The sequence below is a fragment of the Ranitomeya imitator genome, chromosome 9, assembly GCF_032444005.1.
Source record: "Ranitomeya imitator isolate aRanImi1 chromosome 9, aRanImi1.pri, whole genome shotgun sequence".
In the NCBI taxonomy this organism is placed as follows: domain Eukaryota; kingdom Metazoa; phylum Chordata; class Amphibia; order Anura; family Dendrobatidae; genus Ranitomeya; species Ranitomeya imitator.
Window position 1 is genome coordinate 101,630,070 of NC_091290.1, and position 27,340 is coordinate 101,657,409.

Below are 27,340 nucleotides of genomic sequence, written 5' to 3' on the forward strand. Positions count from 1 at the left end.
ATCATGAACAGGATGGACTGACCTGAAAAATTGGGTCCTGTGCGCCATGGACTGTGTTCCAGGCTGACCGGACCTCTCCAACACCTGTTACCGGTACCCTGGACTGTGGCCGTAACTACCAGTAAACAGTTAAAGAGACTGCAACCCTGTGTCCTTTGATTATTCCTGGCACCACAACATCTTTGCCAAATACACCGGGAGCCCCTGTGACCCAGCTTCACCTGTGGGAAGTTATACAATCCCTGCTGCCATAACATCATCCCAGTTAAGCAGCATCAGTCAACCCTGACCGAATACCACAGGTGGCATCGCAAATATTTTTATTCCTAAATACCCCTTCAAAGTCCTTCCATTTAACTTGGATGCCCAGGGCCACGGACCGGGTCGCTACCACTGTGACTTCAACTTTAATGACCACTGGACCCGGTACCAAGTACCCCTAGGCCCTGGCTGGGGCGCTCCAAATCTTGGCATGAGAAACAGGATGTACTCACCTGAAAAATTGGGTCCTGTGCGCCATGGACTGTGTTAGATCGTTTAATGGCCGCCATTGTTGCACCGTGAGGCGGGTGAGGAACAGAAAAGATGTGCTGTCACGGGTGAAGCCCATGGATGAGTGCAAAAGCTGGACCCACCCACAGAGATGTCCAGCAGGAAAGTGGAGCAAGGACCGTCCATGAAAGAGAGAAGAGAGGAGTGGGAAAGCATAGCCACAGCATGGCTGCACGCTACCCGATAGAAGCGATGGCGGACAGCAGTGGAGAGCCGCTGGTACCTACAGGAGGAGTGGACTTCCCAGGTCAGCCAGAAGAAACCCCAGACCAGACAACAGAATTGGTTCCGGAGCTCCTCAGCGCAGAGATGGAGGAGCTGGCCCAACAACTCCTGTGGACCCAGCTAGCAGCAGTGACCGCATGGAAGGTGTCCCTGCTAAAAAGAGTGATGACCGTGAAGCACCAGAGCTTGCCACCAGTGCTCACAGCCCCAGCGGAGCCAAAGAAAGAGGCACTGCTGAAGTGGATGGCGGCGCCTATCAAAGACATGGAGCCCGAGCCCTCAACCTCAGTGGAGGCGGAGAAGGGGACCGGCGCCGGAGAAGGAGGTATGGAAACTTCCCCAGTAGCTGAGGAGACCCTGGTGGGACCTTTAGAGCCCCCGACAACCCTAACGCCTGGCCTGGTAGTAACAGCAGTAACCTGGGACCACATGACAGACCTGGGGAGTATACTGACGGACCTGCTGGTACCTGAACCCTTGTCCCCGGAGGCATGCAGGCCGCAGGAAGCCATACACTGGAGGCACCCTAAGTCAAACCTCATGGGATTCCTATAAGAGGCCCAGGCAGGGGAAAATCATGTAGAGATGGTAGAGAGGGAGGACTATTGTCGGCAACAGATCCAAAAGTTAAAGGCGGAACAACAGGAGTGCAGAGCCAAGTGGGAGGCTATGGAGCAGCACAATATGCTGGCCAATGCCCGGTCCTGCAAAACCAGACCCGCGGATCGAGGTCAGATCAGACAAGGAACTGTGGTCTCCTTTAACCTGGATAAAGGATGGGAGTTCATTAGAGAGCATGGAGAGCCTTCAGAACTCTTTGCTAACCATAGAGACGTTGAATCGCATATCTTAAAGCGACACCCATACCGTGACCTTTACTCTGGAGACAAAGTGACATTCACCTGGCACAATGGTAAAAGGGGATACTATGCCCTGAATGTTAGAAGATGTACAGGACAAACAGCTGATCTAGATGTAGCCACTGAGAGTAAAGTGCAAATCCAGGCTACACAAACTCCAGTTGCTGGACTGTTTTCAATAGACCTGTTCTGACACCTGGAGTACACTATTCCCAACCAGGAGGTTGCAAACCTGAAAACCTGCCCTGGAAGAGAAAATAAAGAACAAGAACCACCAGATAATGACAGTTGTGGCTTATAGTTAGTTACCTGGTTCAAAAATATTTGATAATGTGTGTTAGAGTTTGATGGACAGGAAGGTTATGAATGGTGAAATACCTAAAATCTTTTCCCTGTAAATAGTTGGTACCTCTTAAGTTGCCCATTATTGGTTTTACCATGCGCCGTCAGCGTGAGAGGAACCCGTTTTGTTCACAGGCCCGAAGAAAAAACATTTGGCGTGGCCGATGACAAGGTCTAGATGTTTATGCCTTACAGCCCGTCCAAGCTCAAGTTTGGACACACCTTCTCATTTAAAGATTTTTCTGTATTTTCATGACTATGAACATTGTACATTCACACTGAAGGCATCAAAACTATGAATTAACACATGTGGAATTATACACTTAACAAAAAAGTGTGAAACAACTGAAAATATGTATTATATTCTAGGTTCTTCAAAGTAGTCACCTTTTGCTTTGATGACTGCTTTGCACACTCTTGGCATTCTCTTGATGAGCTTCAAGAGGTAGTCACCAGAAATGGTCTTCCAACAATCTTGAAGGCGTTCCCAGAGATGCTTAGCACTTGTTCGCCCTTTTGCCTTCACTCTGCGGTCCAGATCACCCCAACCAATCTCGATTGGGTTCAGGTCTGGTGACTGTGGAGGCCAGGTCATCTGGCATAGCACCCCATCACTTACACAGCCTGGAGGTGTGTTTGGGGTCATTGTCCTGTTGAAAAATAAATGATGGTCCAACTAAACGCAAACCGGATGGAATAGCATGCCGCTGCAAGATGCTGTGGTAGCCATGCCGGTTCAGTATTCCTTCAATTTTGAATAAATCCCCAACAGTGTCACCAGCAAAGCACCCCCACACCATCACACCTCTTCCTCCATGCTTCACGGTGGGAACCAGGCATGTAGAGTCCATCTGTTCACCTTTTCAGCGTTGCACAAAGACACGGTGGTTGGAACGAAAGATCTCAAATTTGGACTCATCAGACTAAACCACAGATTACCACTGGTCTAATGTTCATTCCTTGTGTTCTTTAGCCCAAACAAGTCTCTTCTGCTTGTTGCCTGCCAAGAGTGTACAAAGCAGTGATCAAAGCAAAAGGTGGCTACTTTGAAGAACCTAGAATATAAGACATATTTTCAGTTGTTTCACTCTTTTTTGTTAAATATATAATTCCACATATGTTAATTCATAGTTTTGATGCCTTCAGTGTGAATTTATAATGTTCATAGTCTTGAAAATACAGAAAAATCTTTAAATGAGAAGGTGTCCAAACTTTTGGTCTGTATTGGTAATGCAACATGTTCTGACTCCAGGCCAGAAGGCGGAGATCTAAGCCTGATTTCAGGGGAGCTTTCCTAGAAATATATGTATTCTGGCTTGGAGGAGGAGTTTAGCAGTTTTTAGCGGGCAGTGAAGGAGAGAGGAGCAAGAACAAAAGAGCTGGGGCCGTGCAGCCGCATGGTGCTGCAGCTACAGGACAGAGTGGAGAAGCAGCAGCGTTGCATTGGTAACAAGTGGCAGAGGGGAGAAGCACAAGAGAATTAAAGAGCTGGAAGGGAGCTGTGACTGGGCTCCTTCCAATCTAAAGCGCAGAAACCGAACACCGGGTGCCCGAGGCTGTGTGGAACTGCATGTCCCACAGCACAACTGGAGGGTAGAAGATTCTAAGTCATCTGTCCACACCCACACATGAAGGTACAGCAACATTACAGAGCCTGGAGTCTCTGAGAGACACCTGTTAAAAGGCTTGCGTTGCCTACCATGCGGGTACTGTCTTAGGACAGGGAAAGAGAGGACCTTGTGTGGAGCCATAGGCAACAAGGAACTCGTCTTACAGCGCAAGAAGGAATGCTTACAACCTCACAAGAAAAGGTGATCCATAATCGCTTCCAGGCAGACCGGACCTCACTAACACCTGTTATCGCTACCCTAGAATGTGGCCGTAAATCACCGGTAAACAGGTAAAGAGACTGCAACCCTGTGTCCTTTGATTATTCCTGGAACCACACCATCTTTGCCAAATAAACCAGGAGCCCTGGGGACCCAGCTTCACCTGTGTTCAGTTATACCATCCCTGCTGCCATAACATCACCTCAGTGGACCTCTTTAATCTGCGTCGGTCACCCCTGGCCGAATACCACAGGTGGCGTCAAGAACATTCTTATTCCTAAATACCCTTTTAACCCTGCTGTTCTGTTCGCATTTTCTATACACTTGTACTGTTTCCGGGTCAATATGACCCGACCTATTAATTCTTGATTTTTAGCTACTCTAAGTGTTTTATTTGAATACTTTTTTCATTATTATACTGCATGTGAACATGGTTGATCACAAACAAATGAAAAATTTAAATTCAAACTAAAATAATTTTTTTTTTTTCATAAAAAGGTTACACAGGCTTTTTACAATTATCTTTGATTGTTGGCATTCTGCACACAAATAACAAAGAAGCTTTACATTACTATTACTAAAACATGAAATTTAACTTTTTGAAAACAATATTTATAAATCAACAAATGAAAAATCATAAAAACTTCAACCTTTTTAGAAAGACAAAAGAAAAACTGAACATGTTCATGAGTTTTTACACTGAACACAATAATGAGACACATGTCCTTTACACAGATATTTTGAACATCCAGCACATGTCAGATTAGTATTATTGTCACAGGAAGATGGACAGAAGCTCCATCTCTTCCTTTTTTTGCTGGTAGCTGTGCTGCTGGAGGCCATGGATGTGGAGTCTCTTTCTTGAGCATGCTGGACACTTTTTACAATGGCTGTTGCTCCTTCACTTCTGGGGGTTTCTTTTCTGCTCTCAATATATGGCCTAACCAGGGATTTGCCCAATTCCTGAAGAAATAATCTGGCCTAGTTGATAGGATGTAAAAAAGTTGTCACATGTGACATTTTGGACTAAAAGTCCATGAGTCATATCGAGAACAACACGCAAGCCCGGATTTTTTCAAGTTTTTTCTGTATACACTTGAACATTTAGAGCATATGAACTTTTGCTGTCGCAAAGTGTCCAGATCTTGATGCCGTATTTTGCTGGCTTAGGCTATTTTCACACTAGCGTCGGATTCAGCCTGTCGCAGTGCGTCGGGTCGAGATTCCGACGCTAGCGTTTGATGCGCCGCACAACGGGTGCAGCGGATGCATTTCTCCGGCGCATCCGCTGCCCCATTGTGAGGTACGGGGAGGTGGGGGCGGAGTTCCGGCCGCGCATGCGCGGTCGGAAAAAGCAGTCCGTCGGCAGCAAAAAACGTTACATTTAATGTTTTTTGCTCCCGGCGGTCCGCCACAACATGGCGCAACCGTCGCACGACGGTTGCGACGTGTGTCAATACGTCGCAATGCATCGGTAATGTTACTCTATGGGGTAAAAACGACGCATTGCGACGTATTCAAAACAACGCCAGTGTGAAAGTAGCCTTACTTGGTATATACCAAGCCTTTGAATGATAGACAACCAGTCTCCTCTCTCACAAACAGCAAATGGATAATACTAGATAATTACTTGTTTACTGATAAGAACAGTGAAACCACCACCATTTTTAGATGAAGTACACATAAAAAACCATAACTTTTGCAGTCAGAAATAATCAGGGACCTGTAGAACAGTATAAAATGCTATCGGGTCATATTGACCCGAACAGTACAAGTATAACAATCAGCGTGTAGCAAAAAGTAAACAGAAAAAAAATATATAGAGCTCCACAAATGAGAAGTCAAGATACCACTAGTTTCAAATCCTCATAAAAAAATCTACAGGGTCTCAAAAATCATTTCAGGTCATATTGACCCGAACAGTACAGCAGGGTTAAAGTCCTTCCCTTTAATTTGGATGCCCAGGCCACAGACTGGTTTGCTGCCATTGACTTCCCCTTTAATGACCACCGGACCCGGTACCGTGTACCCCTAGGCCCTGGCTGGGGCGCTCCACTACGATTTCTCTCCTTTTCCTATCTGAAAAGTCTGTTTGTATACTCATAACAATCAGCAAGACATTAACTATTGTTTTCCTTGCAGGATTTCTGTATCATTTATTGGTTTAGTGATCCTTCTAAGGTCCACTCTTTCAGATGGAAAGTGCCAAGTTGTAGGGAGACTCATAAGCCATGCAATTCTACCCTGGGAATTTATATGGGAATTTATATATGCAACTAACCTCTTCAAAGAAGAAGTGAACTGGAAATCTAGCACCTATTATTTGATGTAATATTGCTGATTGTTTGTTTGTACTTTTGGCTGCTGAACGAGTGAGGGAATGGGGCTTAGAAAAAGGGCAGTGCTTAACAATATATATGACCTCTTGCCATCAGAGCTGATGGGGGAAGGCTTTGCCTTTGGTCAGTTGCCTGAGGCTTTGTGCACACGATGCAGATTTTGCTGCGGATCCGCAGCAGTTTCCCATGAGTTTACAGTACAATGTAAACTTATGGGAAACCGAAAACGCTGTGCCCATGCTGCGGGAAAAAACACGCGGAAACGCAGCGGTTTACATTCCGCAGCATGTCAATTCTTTGTGCGGAATCCGCAGTGGTTTTACACTTGCTCCATAATAGAAAACCGCAGGTGTAAAACCGCAGTGGAATCCGCACAAAAACCGAGGTAAATCCGCAGTAAATCCGCGATAAATCCGCAGGAAAAAACGCAGTGTTTTTGCCCTGCGGGTTTATAAAATCCGCTGCGGAAAAATCCGCAGTGGACCATTCTACGTGTGCACATACCGTTAAGGTACCCATACACATGAGATAACTGTGAAACAAACACCTAACTCTCAGTCGAGCACTCATGCGCTGTCAGTGCATAGAAACTTCAGCCAAGACATCTCTGGTAGCATCACATCTCCCCTGTCAATAAACGGATCAAGCATTTAAAAGGAATAAAATGTGCTGGGAATAATTTTACATTTTTTATTTTTTTTCTCATCTAAAATTTGCATTGTATGGACAGCTCTACTGTACTTTTGTATGAATTTATCCATCAGCCATGACCATTATTCTACCTAGAGTGGGCCACAAATATCAGAATATTCCATGCAGCAGGTACCTTTTTTACCAGAGATGACTTCTGATATCCTGTTCTGAGGTCTGTCTGCAAACTCAACTCCTTTAGTCACAAGAACTTCTTTAAGGTCTTTAAACCCTCGCACCACCACAGCTGGAGTAAATCCCAGAGAGAGGCCGTACACGGGACCATATTTCTCAGAAAACTGACCAAGGAGTAAAAATGGTGTTTAGCGTATAAGGAAGATCGTACAAAACCTGTTCGCTATATAACTGAGCATATTTAACATTCAATGGTCCATGAAAACTGGGTGGATATCCCTCTGGAAATTATAATCATGGTTATACTGGTTGTCATCAAACTTATTGTAAGTGCAATATGAGTTATAAAAAGCAGAATGTATTACAGTTTGTCATAAGAGCAGAGCAGAAGAGATCTGAGGAGAGCTGAAGGGAACTGAGGAGAGCTGAGGAGAACTAAGGCCTCTTTCACACTTCAGTTATTTGGCGTCAGTCTAAAACCACCATTTTCCTCAAATAACGGATCCGTCAATTTTTTTTGACGGATCCGTTATTTTCCCATAGACTTGCATTAGTGACGGATTGTGACGGATGGTCGTCCGTTCCATCCGCCATGCGACGGATCCGTCGAAATTTGGCGGACGTTTTCTGAAAATAGACGGACATTGAAACGTTTTTTGTCACCGCCGAAATGGCGGATCGCGATGGATCCGTTGCGTCGGCCATTCCATAGAATGGGCTCCTATGGGCGACGGATCCGCCGCAAACGTTTTTTTCGGCGGATCAGTCGCCCCAATCCGTTTTTTCAATTGCGCATGCTCCAAAAAGAAGATACTTTTCCCAGACAACCCCCAAGTAACGGATCCGTCAAAAAAACGGATCCGTTAGAACCGTTTTTACAACAATTGTGACGGATCCGTCAATCCGTCACTATGTCGGTAGTGACTGACGCCAAATAACTGAAGTGTGAAAGAGGCCTAAGGAGAGCTGAGGAGAACTGAAGAGAACTGAGGAGAACTGAGGAGAACTGAGGAGAACTGAGGAGAGCTGAGGAGAACTGAAGAGAACTGAGGAGAACTGAGGAGAGCTGAGGAGAACTGAAGAGAACTGAGGAGAACTGAGGAGAGCTGAGGAGAGCTGAGGAGAACTGAGGAGAGCTGAGGAGAACTGAAGAGAACTGAGGAGAACTGAGGAGAACAGAGGAGAGCTGAGGAGAACTGAAGAGAACTGAAGAGAACTGAGGAGAACTGAGGAGAGCTGAGGAGAACTGAAGAGAACTGAGGAGAACTGAAGAGAACTGAGGAGAACTGAGGAGAGCCAAGGAGAACTTAAGAGAACTGAGAAGAACTGAGGAGAACTGAGGAGAGCTGAGGAGAACTGAGGAGAGCTGAGGAGAACTGAAGAGAACTGAAGAGAACTGAGGAGAACTGAGGAGAACTGAGGAGAGCCGATGAGAACTGAAGAGAACTGAGAAGAACTGAGGAGAACTGAGGAGAGCTGAGGAGAACTGAGGAGAGCTGAGGAGAACTGAAGAGAACTGAGGAGAACTGAGGAGAGCTGAGAACTGAGGAGAGTTGAGGAGAACTGAAGAGAGCTGAGGAAAGCAGAAGAAAAATGAAGATAGTTGAAGGGAGCTGAGGAGAACTAAGGAGAACTGAAGATAATGTGAGCAAACTGTAAAGCGCTGCGGAATATGTTAGTGCTATATAAAAATAAATATTATTATTATTATTATAAGAGAGCTGAGGAAAAGGGAACAAAACTGATGGGAGCTTAGGGGAGCTGAGGATAACTGAGGATAGCTGAAGAGAGCTGAATAGAGCTGAAGAGAGCAGAAGAAAGCTAAGGAATGCGGAAGAGAGCTGAATAGAGCTGAAGAGAGCTGAAGATAGAACATCCATATGTCCACCTTATTCAATTAACAATTGTCGTATTTAAATTCCATGGTGTCAAATGATGACCTGAGTAGTAACTTGGCTGTAACTGATCATTTTACTTTTTTTTATGGTACGTATATCTGCCCCAAATCACTGCGATTACTGTGGCATGAAAGTCTGTTTTTTCTACTTTGCATACTTTTGACTTTGTTTAATGTTTTTTTACAGGCTTCCATACAGGATGACAATGCACAAATTATGATCAGTGGGAAAACATGTAACAAAAAATACGTGTAAAAAATGCAATGAAAAAGAGAAGAAAAAAAAATGACTGCTAAAAGTGTGTGAAGGAGGTTTTAAAGGGATTCTGTCCATAATGATGTACCCCTACTCCCCTAAACTGTGTATATAGTCATTTTACTCTCTGAAAAATAAAGTCATCTATATCTTTACTGTTCTATTAATCTCCTAAAGAAAAATTGGTGCTTCAATGCATAGGCAAATTAAGTTAAAGGCTTTGGGTGTGTTAAAGCACTTCCCAAGCCTCTACCTCACGGGCTCCTTAACCCAGGCAGGCTTGACAACACAATCAATGGTCTACCAGTCAAGCAGAGGAAGGTGGGGCTGGTAGAGAATAGGAGAAGGGAGGCATATCATTTGTATGGCAGGCACTGTACTGAATAAGGAAAGTGCCTATGACTGCTGTGCCCCTCCCGCAGTGATGTAATGGTCCCCTGGTGTCTTCCCACCCACTCTTGTATTAAGGGGTGGTTATAACGGTTATTACAGTTAGGGTACATTAATTCCTAAATGTACAGACAGTTATCAGGAAGGCATAACTTACAAAGCATTAGGTTCAACATTTCCGCTGGTGACCACCCTAGTGACTCCATAACAAGAAAAGACAGGAAGCGTTGTCACAGGGATTTTGGAACACTAGGATGGTGCTTTCTAATTCAAATATAACTTAAGTAGATGATCTTATGAAAATGTTCTTCTTACGCTCCAGTTTGTAAAACCTATTTATTCAACATTTTTAGTTAATTGTTAATTAATATAAGGAGTCCTGTGTTCAGAATCCTAATTTCTTGGTCAGAGTATAAGTTGGTTACAAAGAGCATCTCGTTCTGGAGGACCTGTCCCGTATGACACAAACAGCCCAATCATATGAATGGACCTGTGTTTGTCTCATGGTGTGTCAGTATGTCTCTGTGTATGTGGTTTAGCTTAGAATGCATGGACTCCTGGTGGTATATACTGTATGTAGAGTGAGGAAAATAACTATTTGACACAATATTGATTTTGCAAGCTTTCCCACCTACAAAGAAGGGAGATCTCTGTATTTTTTATTGTACGAACACTATAAATGTGAGAGACAGAATCTTTAAAAAAAATCCCCAAAATCACATTACATGATTTTTACATAATTAATTAGCATTTTATTGCATGAAATAAGTATTTGATACAATAGAAAACCAAAACTTAATATTTGGTACAGAAACCTTTGCCTGCAATTACAGAGGTCAGTCATTTCCTGTAGCTCTTGACCAAGTTTGCATACTGCAGCAGGGATTTTGATCCATACAGATCTTGTACCAATTTTTCTGGTTTTAGGGCTGTCATTGTGCAACACTGAGTTTCAGCTCCACTCCAGGAACTTGAAATGCTTCTTACTGAGAAATTTCTTGGTTTCCCAGGCTGTCTTTTTCGGGTCATTGTCATGCTGGAAGACTCAGCCATGATCAATCTTCAATATACCTACTGAGGGAAGGAGGTTGCTAGCTAAATCATGACCCTATACATCATACCTTCAATACGATGCAGTCATCCTCTCCCCTTTGCAGAAAAAGCATCCCCCAAGTATCATGTTATCCCCACCATGCTTCACCGTTGGTGTCTTACTCATTCTTTTTCCTCCAAACATGTGAGTGGAGTTGATACCAAAAAGTTATATCTTGGTCTCATTTGACCAAGTGACCTTCTACCATGCTTCCTCTGGATCATCCAGATGGTCACTGACAAAAGGGCCTGACCATGTGCTGGCATGAGCAGGGGTACCTTACATACCCTGCAATATTTTAATCCATGATGGCCTAGTGTGTTACTAATGGTGATGTTTGATAATGTGGTTCCTGCTCTCCTTGGGTCATTGACCAGATCGTGCCATGTAGATGTGGGCTGAATTTTGAGCTCTCTCAGAATTATCCTTACCTCACGAGGTGAGAACTTGCATGGAGCCCTAGACTGAGGAAGAGTGAGAGTGATCTTTTGTTCTTCCATTTTCTAATAATTGTGCCAATAGTTGTTGCCTTCACAACAAGCAGCTTACCTATTGTCCTGTAGCCCATTCCAGACTTTTTGCAGGTTTACAATGTTGTTACTCGTGTCCATAGACAGCTCTTTGTTCTTGGCCACGGTGGAGAGCTTGTAGTGTGATTGATCGAGTGTGTGGACAGGTGTCTTTTATACTGGTAATGAGTTCAAACAGGTGTAATTAATGCAGGTAATGAGTGCAGAGTAGGAGCCCTTCTTAAAGATAAGCCAACAGGTCTGTGAGAGCCAGAATTCCTACATGAACAGTTTACTGAAAAGTGGATTGGCCAGTTGAATGGCCACCAACGTCTCCCGATCTGACCCCCTTAGACTTTTATCTTTGGGGTCATCTGAAGGCAATTGTCTATGCTGTGAAGATAAGAAGTTGATATCGCCAGTGATTTCCATTTTTATTTAGGTGTATCCATATAAATGGCCAACCCTGAATATATACAGTACAGACCAAAAGTTTGGACACACCTTCTCATTTAAAGATTTTTCTGTATTTTCATGACTATGAAAATTGCACATTCACACTGAAAGCATCAAAACTATGAATTAACACATGTGGAATTATATACTTAACAAAAAAGTGTGAAACAACTGAAATTATATCTTATATTCTAGGTTCTTCAAAGAAGCCACCTTTTGCTTTGATGACTGCTTTGCATACTCTTGGCATTCTCTTGATGAGCTTCCAAAGGTAGTCACCGGGAATGGTCTTCCAACAATCTTGAAGGAGTTCCCAGAGATGCTTAGCACTTGTTGGCCCTTTTGCCTTCACTCTGCGGTCCAGCTCACCCCAAAACATCTCGATTGGATTCAGGTCTGGTGACTGTGGAGACCAGGTCATCTGGCGTAGCACCCTATCACTCTCCTTCTTGATAAACTAGCCCTTACACAGCCTGGAGGTGTGTTTGGGGTCAGTGTCCTGTTGAAAAATAAATGATGGTCCAACTAAACGCAAACCGGATGGAATAGCATGCCGCTGCAAGATGCTGTGGTAGCCATGCTGGTTCAGTATGCCTTCAATTTTGAATAAATCCCCAACAGTGTCACCAGCAAAGCACCCCACACCATCACACCTCCTCCCCCATGCCTCACGGTGGGAACCAGGCATGTAGAATCCATCCGTTCACCTTTTCTGCGACGCACAAAGACACGGTGGTTGGAACCAAAGATCTCAAATTTGGACTCATCAGACCAAAGCACAGATATCCACTGGTCTAATGTCCATTCCTTGTGTTCTTTAGCCCAAACAAGTCTCTTCTGCTTGTTGCCTGTCCTTAGCAGTGGTTTCCTAGCAGCTATTTTACCATGAAGGCCTGCTGCACAAAGTCTCCTCTTAACAGTTGTTGTAGAGATGTGTCTGCTGCTAGAACTCTGTGTGGCATTGACCTGGTCAGTAATCTGAGCTGCTGTTAACCTGCGATTTCTGAGGCTGGTGACTCGGATAAACTTATCCTCAGAAGCAGAGGTGACTCTTGGTCTTCCTTTCCTGGGGTGGTCCTCATGTCAGCCAGTTTCTTTGTAGCGCTTGATGGTTTTTGTCACTGCACTTGGGGACACTTTCAAAGTTTGCCCAATTTTTCAGACTGACTGACCTTCATTTCTTAAAGTAATGATGGCCACTCGTTTTTCTTTACTTAGCTGCTTTTTTCTTGCCATAATACACATTCTAACAGTCTATTCAGTAGGACTATCAGCTGTGTATCCACCAGACTTCTGCTCAACTCAACTGATGGTCTCAACCCCATTTATAAGGCAAGAAATCCCACTTATTAAACCTGACAGGGCACACCTGTGAAGTGAAAACCATTCCCGATGACTACCTCTTGAAGCTCATCAAGTGAATGCCAAGAGTGTGCAAAACAGTCATCAAAGCAAAAGGTGACTACTTCGAAGAACCTAGAATATAAGACATATTTTCAGTTGTTTCACACTTTTTTGTTAAGTATATAATTCCACATGTGTTAATTCATAGTTTTGATACCTTCAGTGTGAAGGTACAATTTTCATAGTCATGAAAATATAGAAAAATCTTTAAATGAGAAGGAGTGTCAAAACTTTTGGTCTGTACTGTACACTGCTGAAAAAAATAAAGGGAACACTAAAATCCCACATCCTAGGTATCACTGAATGAAATATTCCAGTTGTAAATCTTTATTCATTAAATGGTGGAATGTGTTGAGAACATTAAAACCTAAAAATTATCAACGTATATCACAACTAATATCCGACGGAGGTCTGGAGTTTGAATGATGCTCAAAATCACAGTGGAAAATTAAGTTACAGGCTGATCCTACTTCAGTGGAAATGCCTCAAGACAAGGAAATGATGCTCAGTATTGTGTGTGGCCTCCACGTTCCTGTATGACCTCCCTAAAATGCCTGGGCATTCTCCTGATGAGGCGGCAGATTGTCTCCTGAGGGATCTTCTCCCAGACCTGGACTAAAGCATACGCCAACTCCTGGACAGTCTGTGGTGCAATGCCACATTGGTGGATGGTGTGAGACATGATGTGCCAGATGTGTTCAATCGGATTCAGGTCTTGGAAACAGGCGGGCCAGTCCATAGCTTCAATGCCTTCATCTTGCAGGAACTGCTAACACACTCCAGCCACATGAGGTCTGGCATTGTCCTGCATTAGGAGGAACCCAGGGCCAAGCGCACCAGCATATGGTCTCAAAAGGGGTCTGAAGATCTCATCTAATGGCAGTCAGGCTACCTCTGGCGAGCACATGGAGGGCTGTGCGCCCCTCCAAAGAAATGCCACCCCACACCATTACTGACCCATTGCCAAACCTATCGTGCTGAAGGATGTTGCAGGCAGCAGATCGCTCTCCAAGGCATCTCCAGACTCTGTCACGTCTGTCATATGTCCTCAGTGTGAACCTGCTTTCATCTGTGAAGAGTACAGGGCCCAAGTGGCAGACTCCTGCTTGGTGTTGGCCTGTGAGCACAACCCCCATCTGTGGACGTTGGGCACTCAGACCATCCTCATGAAGTCAGTTTCTAACCGTTTGTGCAGACACATGCACATTTGTGGCCTGCTGGAGGTCATTTTGCAGGGCTCTGGCAGTGCTCCTCCTGTTCCTCATTGTACAAAGGCTGAGGACCTGCTGCCAGGTTGTTGCCCTCCTACTGCCCCCTCCACGTCTCCTGGTGTACTGGCCTGTCTCCTGGTAGGGCCTCGAGCCTCTGGACACTATGCTGACAGACACACCAAACCTTTTTGCCACAGCTTGCATTGATGTGCTATCCTGAATGAGCTGCACTACCTGAGCCACTTGTGTGGGTTGTAGAGTTCGTCTCATGCTACCATGAGTGTGAAAGCACAACCAACATTCAAAAGTGACCAAAACATCAGCCAGAAAGCATTGAATCTGACATGTGGTCTGTGATCCCCACCGGCAGAACCACTCGTTTATTGAGTGTGTCTTGATAATTGCCAATATTTCCATCTGTTGTCTATTCCATTTGCACAACAACATGTGAAATTGATTGTCAAACAGTGTTGCTTCCTAAGTGGACAGTTTGATTTCACAGAAGCTTGATTCACTTGGTAGTTATATTCTGTTGTTTAAGTGTTCCCTTTTTTTGTAGCAGTGTATATATAAAAATAAAATCCAGAAAATCACATTGTATAAATTCTATAAATTTATTTGCATTTTGCAGTGAGAATTAAATATTTGATCCCCTACCAGCAATTAAGAATTCTGGCCCCTACAGACCAGTTAGATGCTCCTAATAAACTTGTTACCTCCATTAAAGACAGCTGTCTTACATAGTCACCATTATAAAAGAATCCTGTCCCCAGACTCAATTAATCATTCAGACTCTAACCTCTACAATATGGGCAATACCAAAGAGCTTTATAAGGATGTCAAGGACAAGATCATAGACCTGCACAACGCTGGAATAGGCTACAAAACCATAAGTAAGACGCTGGGTGAGAAGGAGAAAACTATTGGTGCAATAATAAGAAAATGGAAAAAAATACAAAATAACAGTCAATTGACATTGATCTGGGGCACCATGCAAAATCTCACCTCGTGTGGTATCCCTGATTATGAAGAAAGTTACATAGTTATTAAGGTTGAAGGAAGACTATAAGTCCATCTAGTTCAACCCATAGCCTAACCTAACATGCCCTAACATGTTGATCCAGTGAGAGATCAGCCTAAAATTACATGGGGTGAACTTGCTAATGATCTCCAGACAGCTGGGACCACAGTCACCAAGAAAACCATTGCTACCACATTACGCCGTAAAGGTTTAAATTCCTGTAGTGCCTGCAAGGTCCCCCTTCACAAGAACCGTTATGCTAGATAAATGTGGAAAAAATCCGCGCTGCTGTGACAAATGATGAATCCAGATATAGTTATAAAATACTCTGGTGGTTTATTCAGAGTCAGTGTCAGTCTGGTGTTTGGAGGAGTACAGAGCAGAAGGTTCTGCTGCACTCCACCTGTGTGAGGCAACACAGGCCAACAGAGCCAAACAGCCAAGGCAGCTGTAAAGCCTGGCACCTCACAGCGTACACAGAGGTGCAGTCGCCCACGGGTCAGAGGTGGACTGGTGTGTTTAGTGACTGTAAACTGGAGGATATGGTTCCCGGCTGCGATCCAGAGGATATCGTGAACTGTGTATTGCTATGAGTAAAGAGACCTTAACACGGTGGTGCAGTCGCGCACAGCAATGGTCAAAGGTGGATTGGAGTGTTTAGTGACTGGCCGGCGTCAGCACCCGGCGTACCCGGGCAAGTGCCGGGGCCCTGGCGAGACAGGGGGGCCCATTCAGGGCCGGCGTTAGGGGCAGGCAGCTACCAAGGGCCCTCGCTCCCCCAGGGGCTCTCAGCTAGCGGCAAATCACGCAGCCGCTATGGAGCCTCTGTGAGGCAGGGGGGCCCTCCTGTCGCCAGAGCTAACTCCCCCGCCACCGCATTGAACTATACCGGCGTCTGCCGGTTAAGTTCAAAGCAAATGATGGAGGATGACCTGATGCTCCCTCTCCCATCATTCCCCACTCTGCCTCTGCCGCTGCGTGTGCGCGATGACGTCATCGCGCACTCACTGTGTGTCAGGCAGTGCAGCGGCAGCCGGTAAGATCGGAGCAGGGAGCAGCGCGGGCACTTTGAGAGGTGAGGAGTGTTTTTTTTTGTAACTATAGCAGTGAGTACTGGACTATTGGGCCATTCTTGGGGGGAGGAGGGCTGTGCTGTATACTACATGTCTGTGCTATATACTACATGGCTGTTATATACTACGTGGGCTGTGCTATACACTATATGGGCTGTTATATGCTACGTGGGCTGTGCTATATACTACATGGTTGTTCTATATACTACATGGGCCGTGTTATATACTATGTGGCTGTGCTATATACTATATGGGCTGTTATATGCTACATGGGCTGTGCTATATACTACATGGCTGTTCTATATGCTACATGGGCCGTGTTATATACTATGTGGCTGTGGTATATACTATATGGGCTGTTATATGCTAGGTGGGCTGTGCTATATACATGGCTGTTCTATATACTACGTGGGCCGTGTTATATACTACATGGGCTGTGCTATATACTATATGGGCTGTTATATGCTACATGGGCTGTGCTATATACTATATGGGCAGTGTTATATAATATATGGCTGTGCTATATACTATATGGGCTGTTATATGCTATGTGGGCTGTGCTATATACTACGTGGCTGTGTTATATACTACGTGGGCTGTGTTATATACTACATGGCTGTGTTATATGCGATCATGAATCGTGGTACAGTGGGGCAAAAAAGTATTTAGTCAGTCAGCAATAGTGCAAGTTCCACCACTTAAAAAGGTGAGAGGCGTCTGTAATTTACATCATAGGTAGACCTCAACTATGGGAGACAAACTGAGAAAAAAAAATCCAGAAAATCACATTGTCTGTTTTTTTAACAATTTATTTGCATATAATGGTGGAAAATAAGTATTTGGTCAGAAACAAAATTTCATCTCAATACTTTGTAATATATCCTTTGTTGGCAATGACAGAGGTCAAACGTTTTCTGTAAGTCTTCACAAGGTTGCCACACACTGTTGTTGGTATGTTGGCCCATTCCTCCATGCAGATCTCCTCTAGAGCAATGATGTTTTTGGCTTTTCGCTTGGCAACACGGACTTTCAACTCCCTCCAAAGGTTTTCTATAGGGTTGAGATCTGGAGACTGGCTAGGCCACTCCAGGACCTTGAAATGCTTCTTACGAAGCCACTCCTTCGTTGCCCTGGCGGTGTGCTTTGGATCATTGTCATGTTGAAAGACCCAGCCACGTTTCATCTTCAATTCCCTTGCTGATGGAAGGAGGTTTGCACTCAAAATCTCACGATACATGGCCCCATTCATTCTTTCATGTACCCGGATCAGTCGTCCTGGCCCCTTTGCAGAGAAACAGCCCCAAAGAATGATGTTTCCACCACCATGCTTTACAGTAGGTATGGTGTTTGATGGATGCAACTCATTATTCTTTTTCCTCCAAACACGACAAGTTGTGTTTCTACCAAACAGTTCCAGTTTGGTTTCATCAGACCATAGGACATTCTCCCAAAACTCCTCTGGATCATCCAAATGCTCTCTAGCAAACTTCAGACGGGCCCGGACATGTACTGGCTTAAGCAGTGGGACACGTCTGGCACTGCAGGATCTGAGTCCATGGTGGCATAGTGTGTTACTTATGGTAGGCCTTGTTACATTGGTCCCAGCTCTCTGCAGTTCATTCACTAGGTCCCCCCGCGTGGTTCTGGGATTTTTGCTCACCGTTCTTGTGATCATTCTGACCCCACGGGGTGGGATTTTGCGTGGAGCCCCAGATCGAGGGAGATTATCAGTGGTCTTGTATGTCTTCCATTTTCTAATTATTGCTCCCACTGTTGATTTCTTCACTCCAAGCTGGTTGGCTATTGCAGATTCAGTCTTCCCAGCCTGGTGCAGGGCTACAATTTTGTTTCTGGTGTCCTTTGACAGCTCTTTGGTCTTCACCATAGTGGAGTTTGGAGTCAGACTGTTTGAGGGTGTGCAGAGGTGTCTTTTTATACTGATAACAAGTTTAAACAGGTGCCATTACTACAGGTAATGAGTGGAGGAAAGAGGAGACTCTTAAAGAAGAAGTTACAGGTCTGTAAGAGCCAGAAATCTTGATTGTTTGTTTCTGACCAAATACTTATTTTCCACCATATTATGCAAATAAATTGTTAAAAAAACAGACAATGTGATTTTCTGGATTTTTTTTTCTCAGTTTGTCTCCCATAGTTGAGGTCTACCTATGATGTAAATTACAGACGCCTCTCATCTTTTTAAGTGGTGGAACTTGCACTATTGCTGACTGACTAAATACTTTTTTGCCCCACTATATGTGTTAAAGGGGTGCCCACTGAGACTCTTTCGCCCGGGGCCCTCAAAAACCTGGAGCCGGCCCTGATCCAAGATATGGGTTCCAGCTGCGATCTGGAGGACATCGTGTGATGTTTATAAGAGTTGAACATTAAAGAGACATTTTGTTTTGGAACTTTGTTGAGCCACTGCCTCATCACTGCATCGGGTGCTACTGCTGCACTACAGTGTATACATGTGCTCTGTATACATGTGTGTATGTGCTCGGTGTACACATGTATGTGCTGTGTGTGTATACATGCGTGTGTGTTATGTGTGTATACATGAGTGTGTACTATTTGTGTGTAACATAACAGTGTGTGCTCATTAAGGGTGCTACATAAGCCAGAGTAGAGTTAGCAACAATAAACAAGGCCTTTGGAGCCTAATTAAAAAACAAAACATAACATAAACACAGTGTTGCTGCCAGTATATCTGCCCGCTCAGGGAAAAAAATAAACATACAATGGTTCAGCTTTCCTTATCAGGACATATAGCACTGGAATTCCACTTTCCATAACCATCCTCTGGGGTGAAGTTATGGTGGATAGCCTTCACAAAAAAACAACCCTTAAATATGGCTGACAAACCCCTCTCTTAGTGTGCTGGAGCAAAACTTCTTGGTTTCAAATCATTGAAGCTAATAACGTTAGTGAAACATATGTCCCCTCCAGTACTTTGCCAGTGACTATTCAAACTGGGATATCACAATGCTGTGATTGTCATATTGCTTTAGATTTGTTCTAGTGTTCAAATCTGAGTCAGGAGATGCAATACATTGAGTGCTGTAATGCCCATGCACTGAGGATTCATAAACTGTACTTTGCTGCCATCTGCCGGTCAATGTATGCATATGAAAGTTAGGTAATTAATTTCCTCACAATGTGAGCTGGTAAAAATCAATTTACTATAGTCCTGTCTAGTCAAGGCAGACGAAAGAAGCTTCATTGCTCCAGTCGATGCTTGGGGGACACCATTCACCACATAGCTGCCTCCACCTTATATAGTCAGGGGAGATAAGGCTGAACAAATGCTCTCCTGCATACTGGTCATCCTATGTGCTTCCAGACGGAAACCAGATCCATGTGTCTGCCACGCGACAAACTTTGTCCATCCTACCCCCTGCAATAGGAATGGTAGGGCCTAAACCGTGAGTACTTCCACACTACTAGTGTTTCATCATAGGGAACTGACCCCTTAAAGTCCCTCCATCAATGAAGTATTACCTGGACTGTGCATATTACCTCCAGTAGCAACTGAAAAGAGCTGTGCTACAGCTGCCCAGAGAGGCCCTAAACCTGCTTGTTTCATAAGGACAAGACACCTTCCTTCATACACACAATATGCCGAGTAACTTATATTGTGAACTACGGCCATTTTGCCTTCAACCCCTTCACTCCGAAGCCTGTTTCCACCTTTCGGACAAGGCAATTTTTTTCAATTCTGGCCACTGTCACTTTATGAGGTAATAAATCTGGTAGTCTACAATGGATCCCTCTGATTCTGAGATTATTTCTTCGTGACAAAGTGTACTTCGTGATAGTGGTAAAATTTCTTTGCTATGATTTACGTACATTTGTGAAAAGAAACATCTTCAAACTTTGACATTTTATGCCCTTAAATCAGGGAGATATATCACACAAAATAGTTAATAAATAACACTGCCCACATATCTACTTTACATCACCACAATTTTTGAAAAATAATTTTGCTGTTGTTAGGAAGATAGAATGGTTTCACGTTGACCATCGATTTCTCAACTTTACAACAAAATTTACAGACCTGTGAAAACAAAAAATCATTTTTTTTTCCCAAAAAATCATTTTTTAGCCCACAATTTTTTATATTGCCAAAAATACCTGGAGAAATTGGACCCCAAAGTTGTAATGCAATTTGTCCTGAGTACGCTGATACCCCATATGTGGGGGAACCACCGTTTGGGCGCATGGCAGAGCTCGGAAGGGAAGGAGCGCCATTTTGGAATGCAGACTGTGATGGAATGGTCTGAGGGCGTCACATTGTGTTTGCAGAGTCCCTGATATACCTAAACAGTGGAAACCCCCCACAAGTGACCCCATATTGGAAACTAGACCCCCAAAGGAACTTATCTAGATGTGTTGTGAGAACTTTGAACCCCCAAGTGTTTCACTAAAGTTTATAACGCAGAGCCGTGAAAATAAAAAATCTTTTTTTTTCCACAAAATCATTTTTTAGCCCACAATTTTTTATTTTCACAAGGGTAACAGGAGAAATTGGACACCAAAAGCTGTTGTCAAATTTGTCCTGAGTACGCTGATACCCCATATGTGGGAGAAAACTACTGTTTGGGCACATGTCGGGGCTCGGAAGGAAAGTAGTGACATTTTGGAATGCAGACTTTGATGGAATAGTCTGCGGATGTCATGTTGCGGATGCAGAGCCACTGATGTGCCTAAACAGTAGAAACCCCCCACAAGTGACCCCATTTTGGAAAATAGATCCCCCAAGGAACTTACCTAGTTGTGTTGTGAGAACTTTGAACCCCCAAAAGTTTCACTAAAGTTTGTAACGCAGAGCTGTGAAAATAAAAAATCATTTTTTTGCTACTAAAATGATTTTTAGCCCCCAAATTTTTATTTTCACAAGGGTAACAGGAGAAATTGGACTGCAAAAGTTATTGTCCAATTTGTCCTGAGTATGCTGATACACCATATGTGGGGGAAAACCACTTTTTGGGTGCACAGCAGAGCTCGGAAGGAAAGGAGTGCCTTTTACTTTTTCAACGCAGAATTGGCTGTAATTGAAATCAGACACCATGTCGCATTTGGAGACCCCTGATGTGCCTAAACAAAGGAAACCCCCCTAATTCTAACTCCAACCCTAACCCCAACAGACCCCTAACCCTAATCCCAACCTTATCCACACCCCTAACCTAATAATGTTACTATGGGGTGCATTAACAGAGGTCCGGATACACATGATGAGAGCATTTTTCTGCCTCGGTACAAATCCCTGGTTAGACCGCACATGGAGTACTGTGTACAGTTTTGGGCACCAGTGCTCAGGAAGGATATAATGGAACTAGCACAAGTACAAAGGAAGTGTTAGGGCTAGCAGAATGTACCAAATTATAAGAGAGATGGTATAAGGTGTGTTCGCAGCCCGGGGTCCACCGTGCAGAGATGGAACCTGCTGCTGAGTAATGACGGACTATATGGCGGTACAATGTGGATACATACACGGGTTAACTTCACCCTGTGTGAAGGAAGCTGAAGCAGGAGCTGCAGTTGCAGCAGCAAGAGGCACTGCAGTGGAAGGTAGCAGAGCTTCAGCATGGTAAATAGGAGACCCCTAAGATGAGGGGTAGTCAGCAGGGTCATAAGAGACCCCTAAGGCGAGGGGTGATCATTGGGCATACCAGTGGTCCTATGTAGAATCTCAGCCCGCCTTGTCTCAGGCAAATGACTTGTTGCAGTTGGTGGAGGAGTGGTTCCAGCCTGAGTTATTTTCACCAATCAAGATGATGGAGAGAGTCATGGTTGATCGAATGGTGCGGGCTCTGCCAGCTGCCATGCGGCATTGGCTCGGGCAAAGGGACCTGGGCAATCTGGACCTGCTGGTAGGATTGATTGAGCGGTACAAACTCACTCAAGATGTGGTACCAGAGCCTGAACATGGGGCTAGTAACTGTTCTGTGACATCTGAGCCCATGGACTGCAGGGATACTCACCATGTATCTATGTATGCCCAACCAGTCTGTGCCACTACTATGGGCACTGCCAGCAGCAAACTGACTGTGCCAGGTGCTTGTCAACGGGTCCCGCACAGAAGCTCTCCTGGACACAGAGAGTAAAGTGACTCTGGTCCATAGGTCCCATATTGCCAGGGACAAAACCAAAGGGCAGAAAATGGAGGTGGTGGGTATCCATGAGAAAATCCGGGAGTACCCGACCGCTGAGGTCAATTTTTGTACACCATGTGGGGACTTTAAGCATGTGGTGGGTGTGGCGAAGGCCCTTCCATATGGGACTGTGTTGGGGAGAGACTTGCCCGTTTTGATCCCTGTGGGAGACCAGGGTTAACCCTCTCACAGGTAAAGGTTGTGCCGGGCATAGAAAATGGAGATTTTGAGATACCTGCCATAGGGGTCACCAACCTAGGCACAATGTGCACGGAGGCATAGTGAAGCCATGACAGGGTAGTGCAGTCACAGGTGTAGATGTGATTACAAATGATAAAGCAGTGACTGATTAAAAGCCCTGTAGTATAGGGAGGGGTGTGTCAGTGTTGGTCTTGGAAGCAGACAGAGCAGCTGTCTGCAGAGCACTCCCTGTATGAGGCAACACATGGGCATGTGGATCCAAAGGGGCTGACACCCTGGATTTCGGACTGTCTTTTGCTTTCCCGGCTGCGATTCGGAGGATACAGCGTGCTGTGCACTGTGTGAGTTTTTGGACATTAAACACTTTTTGTTTTGAACTTGCTTGGGTCACTGCCGTTTCACTGCGTATGGTGCTACCGCTGCCTTACAAATGGGACAATACAAATATCTCTCCGAGGATCTGTTTATACCAAGGAAGGGGAAGGTCACCAGGGGACATTCTCTGCATCTGGAAAGAAGGTTTTTCCACCAACATAGAAGAGGATTCTTTAGTGTTAGGTCAGTGAGAATCTGGAATTCCTTGCCTGAGGAGGTGGTGATGGCGAACTCAGTTGAGAGGTTCAAGAGAGGCCTGGATGTCTTCCTGGAGCATAACAATATTGTATCTTACAGTTATTAGGTTCTTTAGATGGGTGTAGTTCTGGGGGTTTATTCTGACAGAATATAGGCTGAACTGGATGGACAAATGTCATTTTTCGGCCTTGTTAACTATATTACTATGTTACTATTTAGCCTCAACACACCCCTAACCCTAATCCCAACCCTAACTATAACCGTAACCACAACCCTAACCCTGACACACCCCTAACCCTAATTCCAACCCTAATCCAAACCCTAACCCTGATCTCAACCGTAAACATAATCTAAACCCTAACCCCAACTCTAGCCCCAACCCTAACTTTAGCTCCAACTCTAACCCTAACTTTAGCCCCAACCCTAACCCTAACTTTAGCCCTAACCATAAACCTAATGGGAAACTGGAAATAAATACATATTTTTTAATTATTTTTCCCTAACTAAGGGGGTGATAAAGGGGGGGTTTGATTTACTATTTTTAGTGGGTTTTTATGTTTGGCAGCTGTTACACACTAAAAGGCGCTTTTTATTGCAAAAAATAGTTTTTGCATCACCACATTTTGAGAGCTATAATTTTTCCATATTTTGGCCCACAGTGTCATATGAGGTCTTGTTTTTTTGCGAGACGAGTTGATGTTTCCATTGGTACCATTGGTCATTACGGACGCGATGATACTAAATATGTGTACTTTTATTGTTCACAGTGGCTTCATTTTGTGAGGTAAAATATTTCACTGACTGTTTTTAAAAAATATTTTACCTCACAAAATGTATCCTCTGCGATTTCCTGCTGTAATGTCAGTATTGTCTTTTGCTTCCTCCCCTGCCCAATAGATGTGGTATGTTCTGTACAGAGTCAGACACAGGGGTGAGAGTGTCTGACCGTGTTCAGAGCATACCATATTTCCAGGGCAGAGGAGGAAGCAAAAGACATTACTGACATTACAGCAAGGGATCACAGTGGATTCATTTTGTGAGGAAAAATATTTCACTGACTGTTTTTAAAAAATATTTTACCTCACAAAATGTATCCTCTGCAATCTCCTGCTGTAATGTCAGTATTGTCTTTGAGGGGAAAACACACCACAGGAAGGAGAGAGACTGTCATGATGTGACCGAAGCAGTGTGACACGACCTAACTGTAGGTCAGTCACCAACAGTACAACAAACAAGGGAAAATCGGGGACACAATGGCAACGGGGGGCCCTGCGATAGGGAACGGGGAGATGGACACCTCCTACACTCTCCTAAGGATGTGCCCTGATCTCCCTGACGTCCCTATACAGGTTTTTTCAACCTGTCACCGAGCAGGATACCTAAGCCCTTGTTTGCCCTGCACCCATCCCTTTGTAGGGAATTGGCAAGCGAGAACACTGGTCCCACCGCTGCACTAATAAAACACCAAGGGAAGGTATGACAGACAAGGTGTAGGAAAACAACACTTAGCTTATTGCTGCAAAGCACAGCATGGCGGGAAAGAAACACCAGATACACCGGACTCAGCTGAAGAACTACTGCTCCCAGCAAGCTCCTTCCCCCAGTTTGGTCGCTGCAGAATGAACTAAGGCTACTTTCACTTTCTCAGGAACGTTTTTTTGCACGTCGGAAAATCAGTCAGCGACGAGTCGTGCGCTGTCCGTCGTCGGCTATAATGGAAGCCTATGGGCGCAGGATCCATTGCTGACCGTCACACATAGGAATCCAGCGACGAATCACGTTTTTTCCCTCTGAGCATGACCGGAAGGATTTTCAAGGCAGGGAAAATCTCTCTCTCTCATCCTCAGCATTCTGTAATGCTGTAGATAAGCCCCCGATGTATCCTGAAAGATGAGAAAAAGAAGTTAGATTATATTCACCTGGGCGTCGCGATCCTGTCTGGGGCCTCCCATCTTCTTACGATGACGTCCTCTTCTTGTCTTAATGCTCCGGCGCAGGCGAACTTTGTCTGCCCTTTTGAGGGCAGAGCAAAATACTGCAGTGCGCAGAAGCCGGGCCTCTCTGACCTTTCTCGGCGCCTGCGCATTGTAGTACTTTGCTCTGCCCTCAACAGGGTGAGAATAATCTAACCTGTTTTTCTCATCTTTCAGGATACATCGGGTGCCTATCTACAGCATTACAGAATGTTTTAGATAAGCCCCTGATGCCGGTGGCCTTAGCTCACCTTCGATTTTGGGGTTGACAAGTTCCCTTTAAAGGATGGTGACCCAGCAGCAAAGCAATGCAATACATAAGCAGGTCACCGAGGAAACTACATTATCCCCTGATGACCTGAAAAGATAAAGGTTTTAAACTGAGGAAAACCAGATCTGCCACAAATCCAAAAATGGATCATGACAGAGACAGGGGGGATAGCCCATGGGGTAGGCAGGTCAAAGAAGAGAGCACAGATGGGAGAAGTCAGCACATGGGGAAAGAGAGAGTGGATAGGTGGGTGAGCACATGGGGGGAGAGATTCTCAACGCTGCAAAGTCTGCCCCCATCTCGACATTACAGCCCTCCTGACGCGATAGCATCAGGCCTCCATCTACTATAAACATAAGCAGCTACTTTAGTCATCACAATGGATCTATATAATACTTCATTTTCGCTATAGCTGCATCTGAATGTGAGACCACATTTTTTAAAGAATTGTCTTTGAAGAGACAACACCTTCATTTGCGTGATTTCCAATATATAAGAACGTCATAAACTGCTCCTAGGGTTGAGCGACTTTTACTTTTTTAGGGTCGAGTCAGGTTTCGCGAAACTCGACTATCTCTAAAGTCGAGTCGAGTGAAATCGGCCGATTATGGCGAAAAGTCGGGGATCGACCGAAACACGAAACCCAATGCAAAGTCAATCACTCTGCCCACGCTCCTTCATTGGCTGAAGAAATGGCGCCAAGCGCGTCATACGAAACGCGACTTTGGCGCGAAAGTCGCGTACCGCATGGCCGACCCCACACAGGGATCGGGTCGGGTTTCATGAAACCCGACTTTGCCAAAAGTCGGCGACTTTTGAAAATGAACGATCCGTTTCACTTAACCCTAACTGCTCCTAATTACATCAATATACTTGTCATTTTGACTAATAATATTTTTCCAGTCCACAGCAAGACTCTGAGTTAAGATAAATCTATTGCGTTATCTATTGTCGCATAAACACAAATCAATACTAACACATGAAGAGATACAGCAAATGAGGCAGTCAGCTCTACTACATGTCACAGACTGACATCTGCTACTTCTTATGTCTTACTGTGTACTGACATTTAGGGATTTCATTATATATGAATTCTGTATGTTCCTTCTGTAGATCACATCATAATTATTTCTGTATATACAATACGGAAGCAGGTATTATATATTTACAGAAACAATGACACAATATTGTACTTTCAGCTCTATTGATAAACCACTCCAAGCTGTCCTATGCCCCCACTCCCTGTACTCGGCACTTACTTTCTTCAAACTCTGCAGGGGATTGGCGAAGTCCATCTGCAGCATGTTGCCAAACACCGTCAGGGGTGTAGGACCTGGAGGGAAATCCTTAGGGCGAGACGTCTTCCACCACAAATAAGCCAGAAGGATGAGCCCAAGGAGGAGTGCTGTGCTGAGCTCCATGTTGGCCTCTTACCTGGCAGATAGGAACTGACCAAGGTCTCCTGTTACTTCCTATAGAAAGTACAACTCCTCCCAGAAGGGAAGCTGACATAATGACTAGTTCTTCTACAGCAGGTCATACACATTAGCGTTTTATAAGTAGATCGTTAGGTAGCTAGGAATGTTCCAGCTGTAAAGGAAAAGTCTAGTGTGAGAGTAAGATACACTTCAGCCTGGGCATTGGGTAAGCACAGGTAGGATATAGGTTAGTGCTTGGTAGAAGTACATGGTTACTTTTCGTAAGTTAGGACATTGGTATAGGAAACAGTTAATAATTGGGACTAGCCCACAGTGGGTGGAGTTATTGACATAAAGTGAGTTAGGCTACTTTCCACACATCCGTCTTTTGGCGCCATATCGATTCCGTATCTGGCATAATATGTGAAAACCGGAAGGAACGGTGTTGTGAATTCTGCTTTTGGGCTCCC

General features: G+C 44.5%; 1 protein-coding gene across 1 annotated transcript in view; it reads right to left on the reverse strand.

The window, feature by feature from the left end:
- Positions 1–26,885, reverse strand: part of LOC138649726 (cytochrome P450 2J4-like) — a 137,111-nt gene extending 110,226 nt beyond the window's left edge. The window contains exons 1-2 of the mRNA XM_069740369.1: positions 26,712–26,885; positions 6,974–7,136 (exon numbers count right to left, since the gene is read on the reverse strand). Of these exons, the coding sequence (XP_069596470.1) occupies positions 6,974–7,136; positions 26,712–26,873 (325 nt within the window). The 5' untranslated portion in view covers positions 26,874–26,885. The remainder of the gene's footprint in view (positions 1–6,973; positions 7,137–26,711) is intronic.
- Between the last annotated feature and the right edge of the window lie 455 nt (positions 26,886–27,340).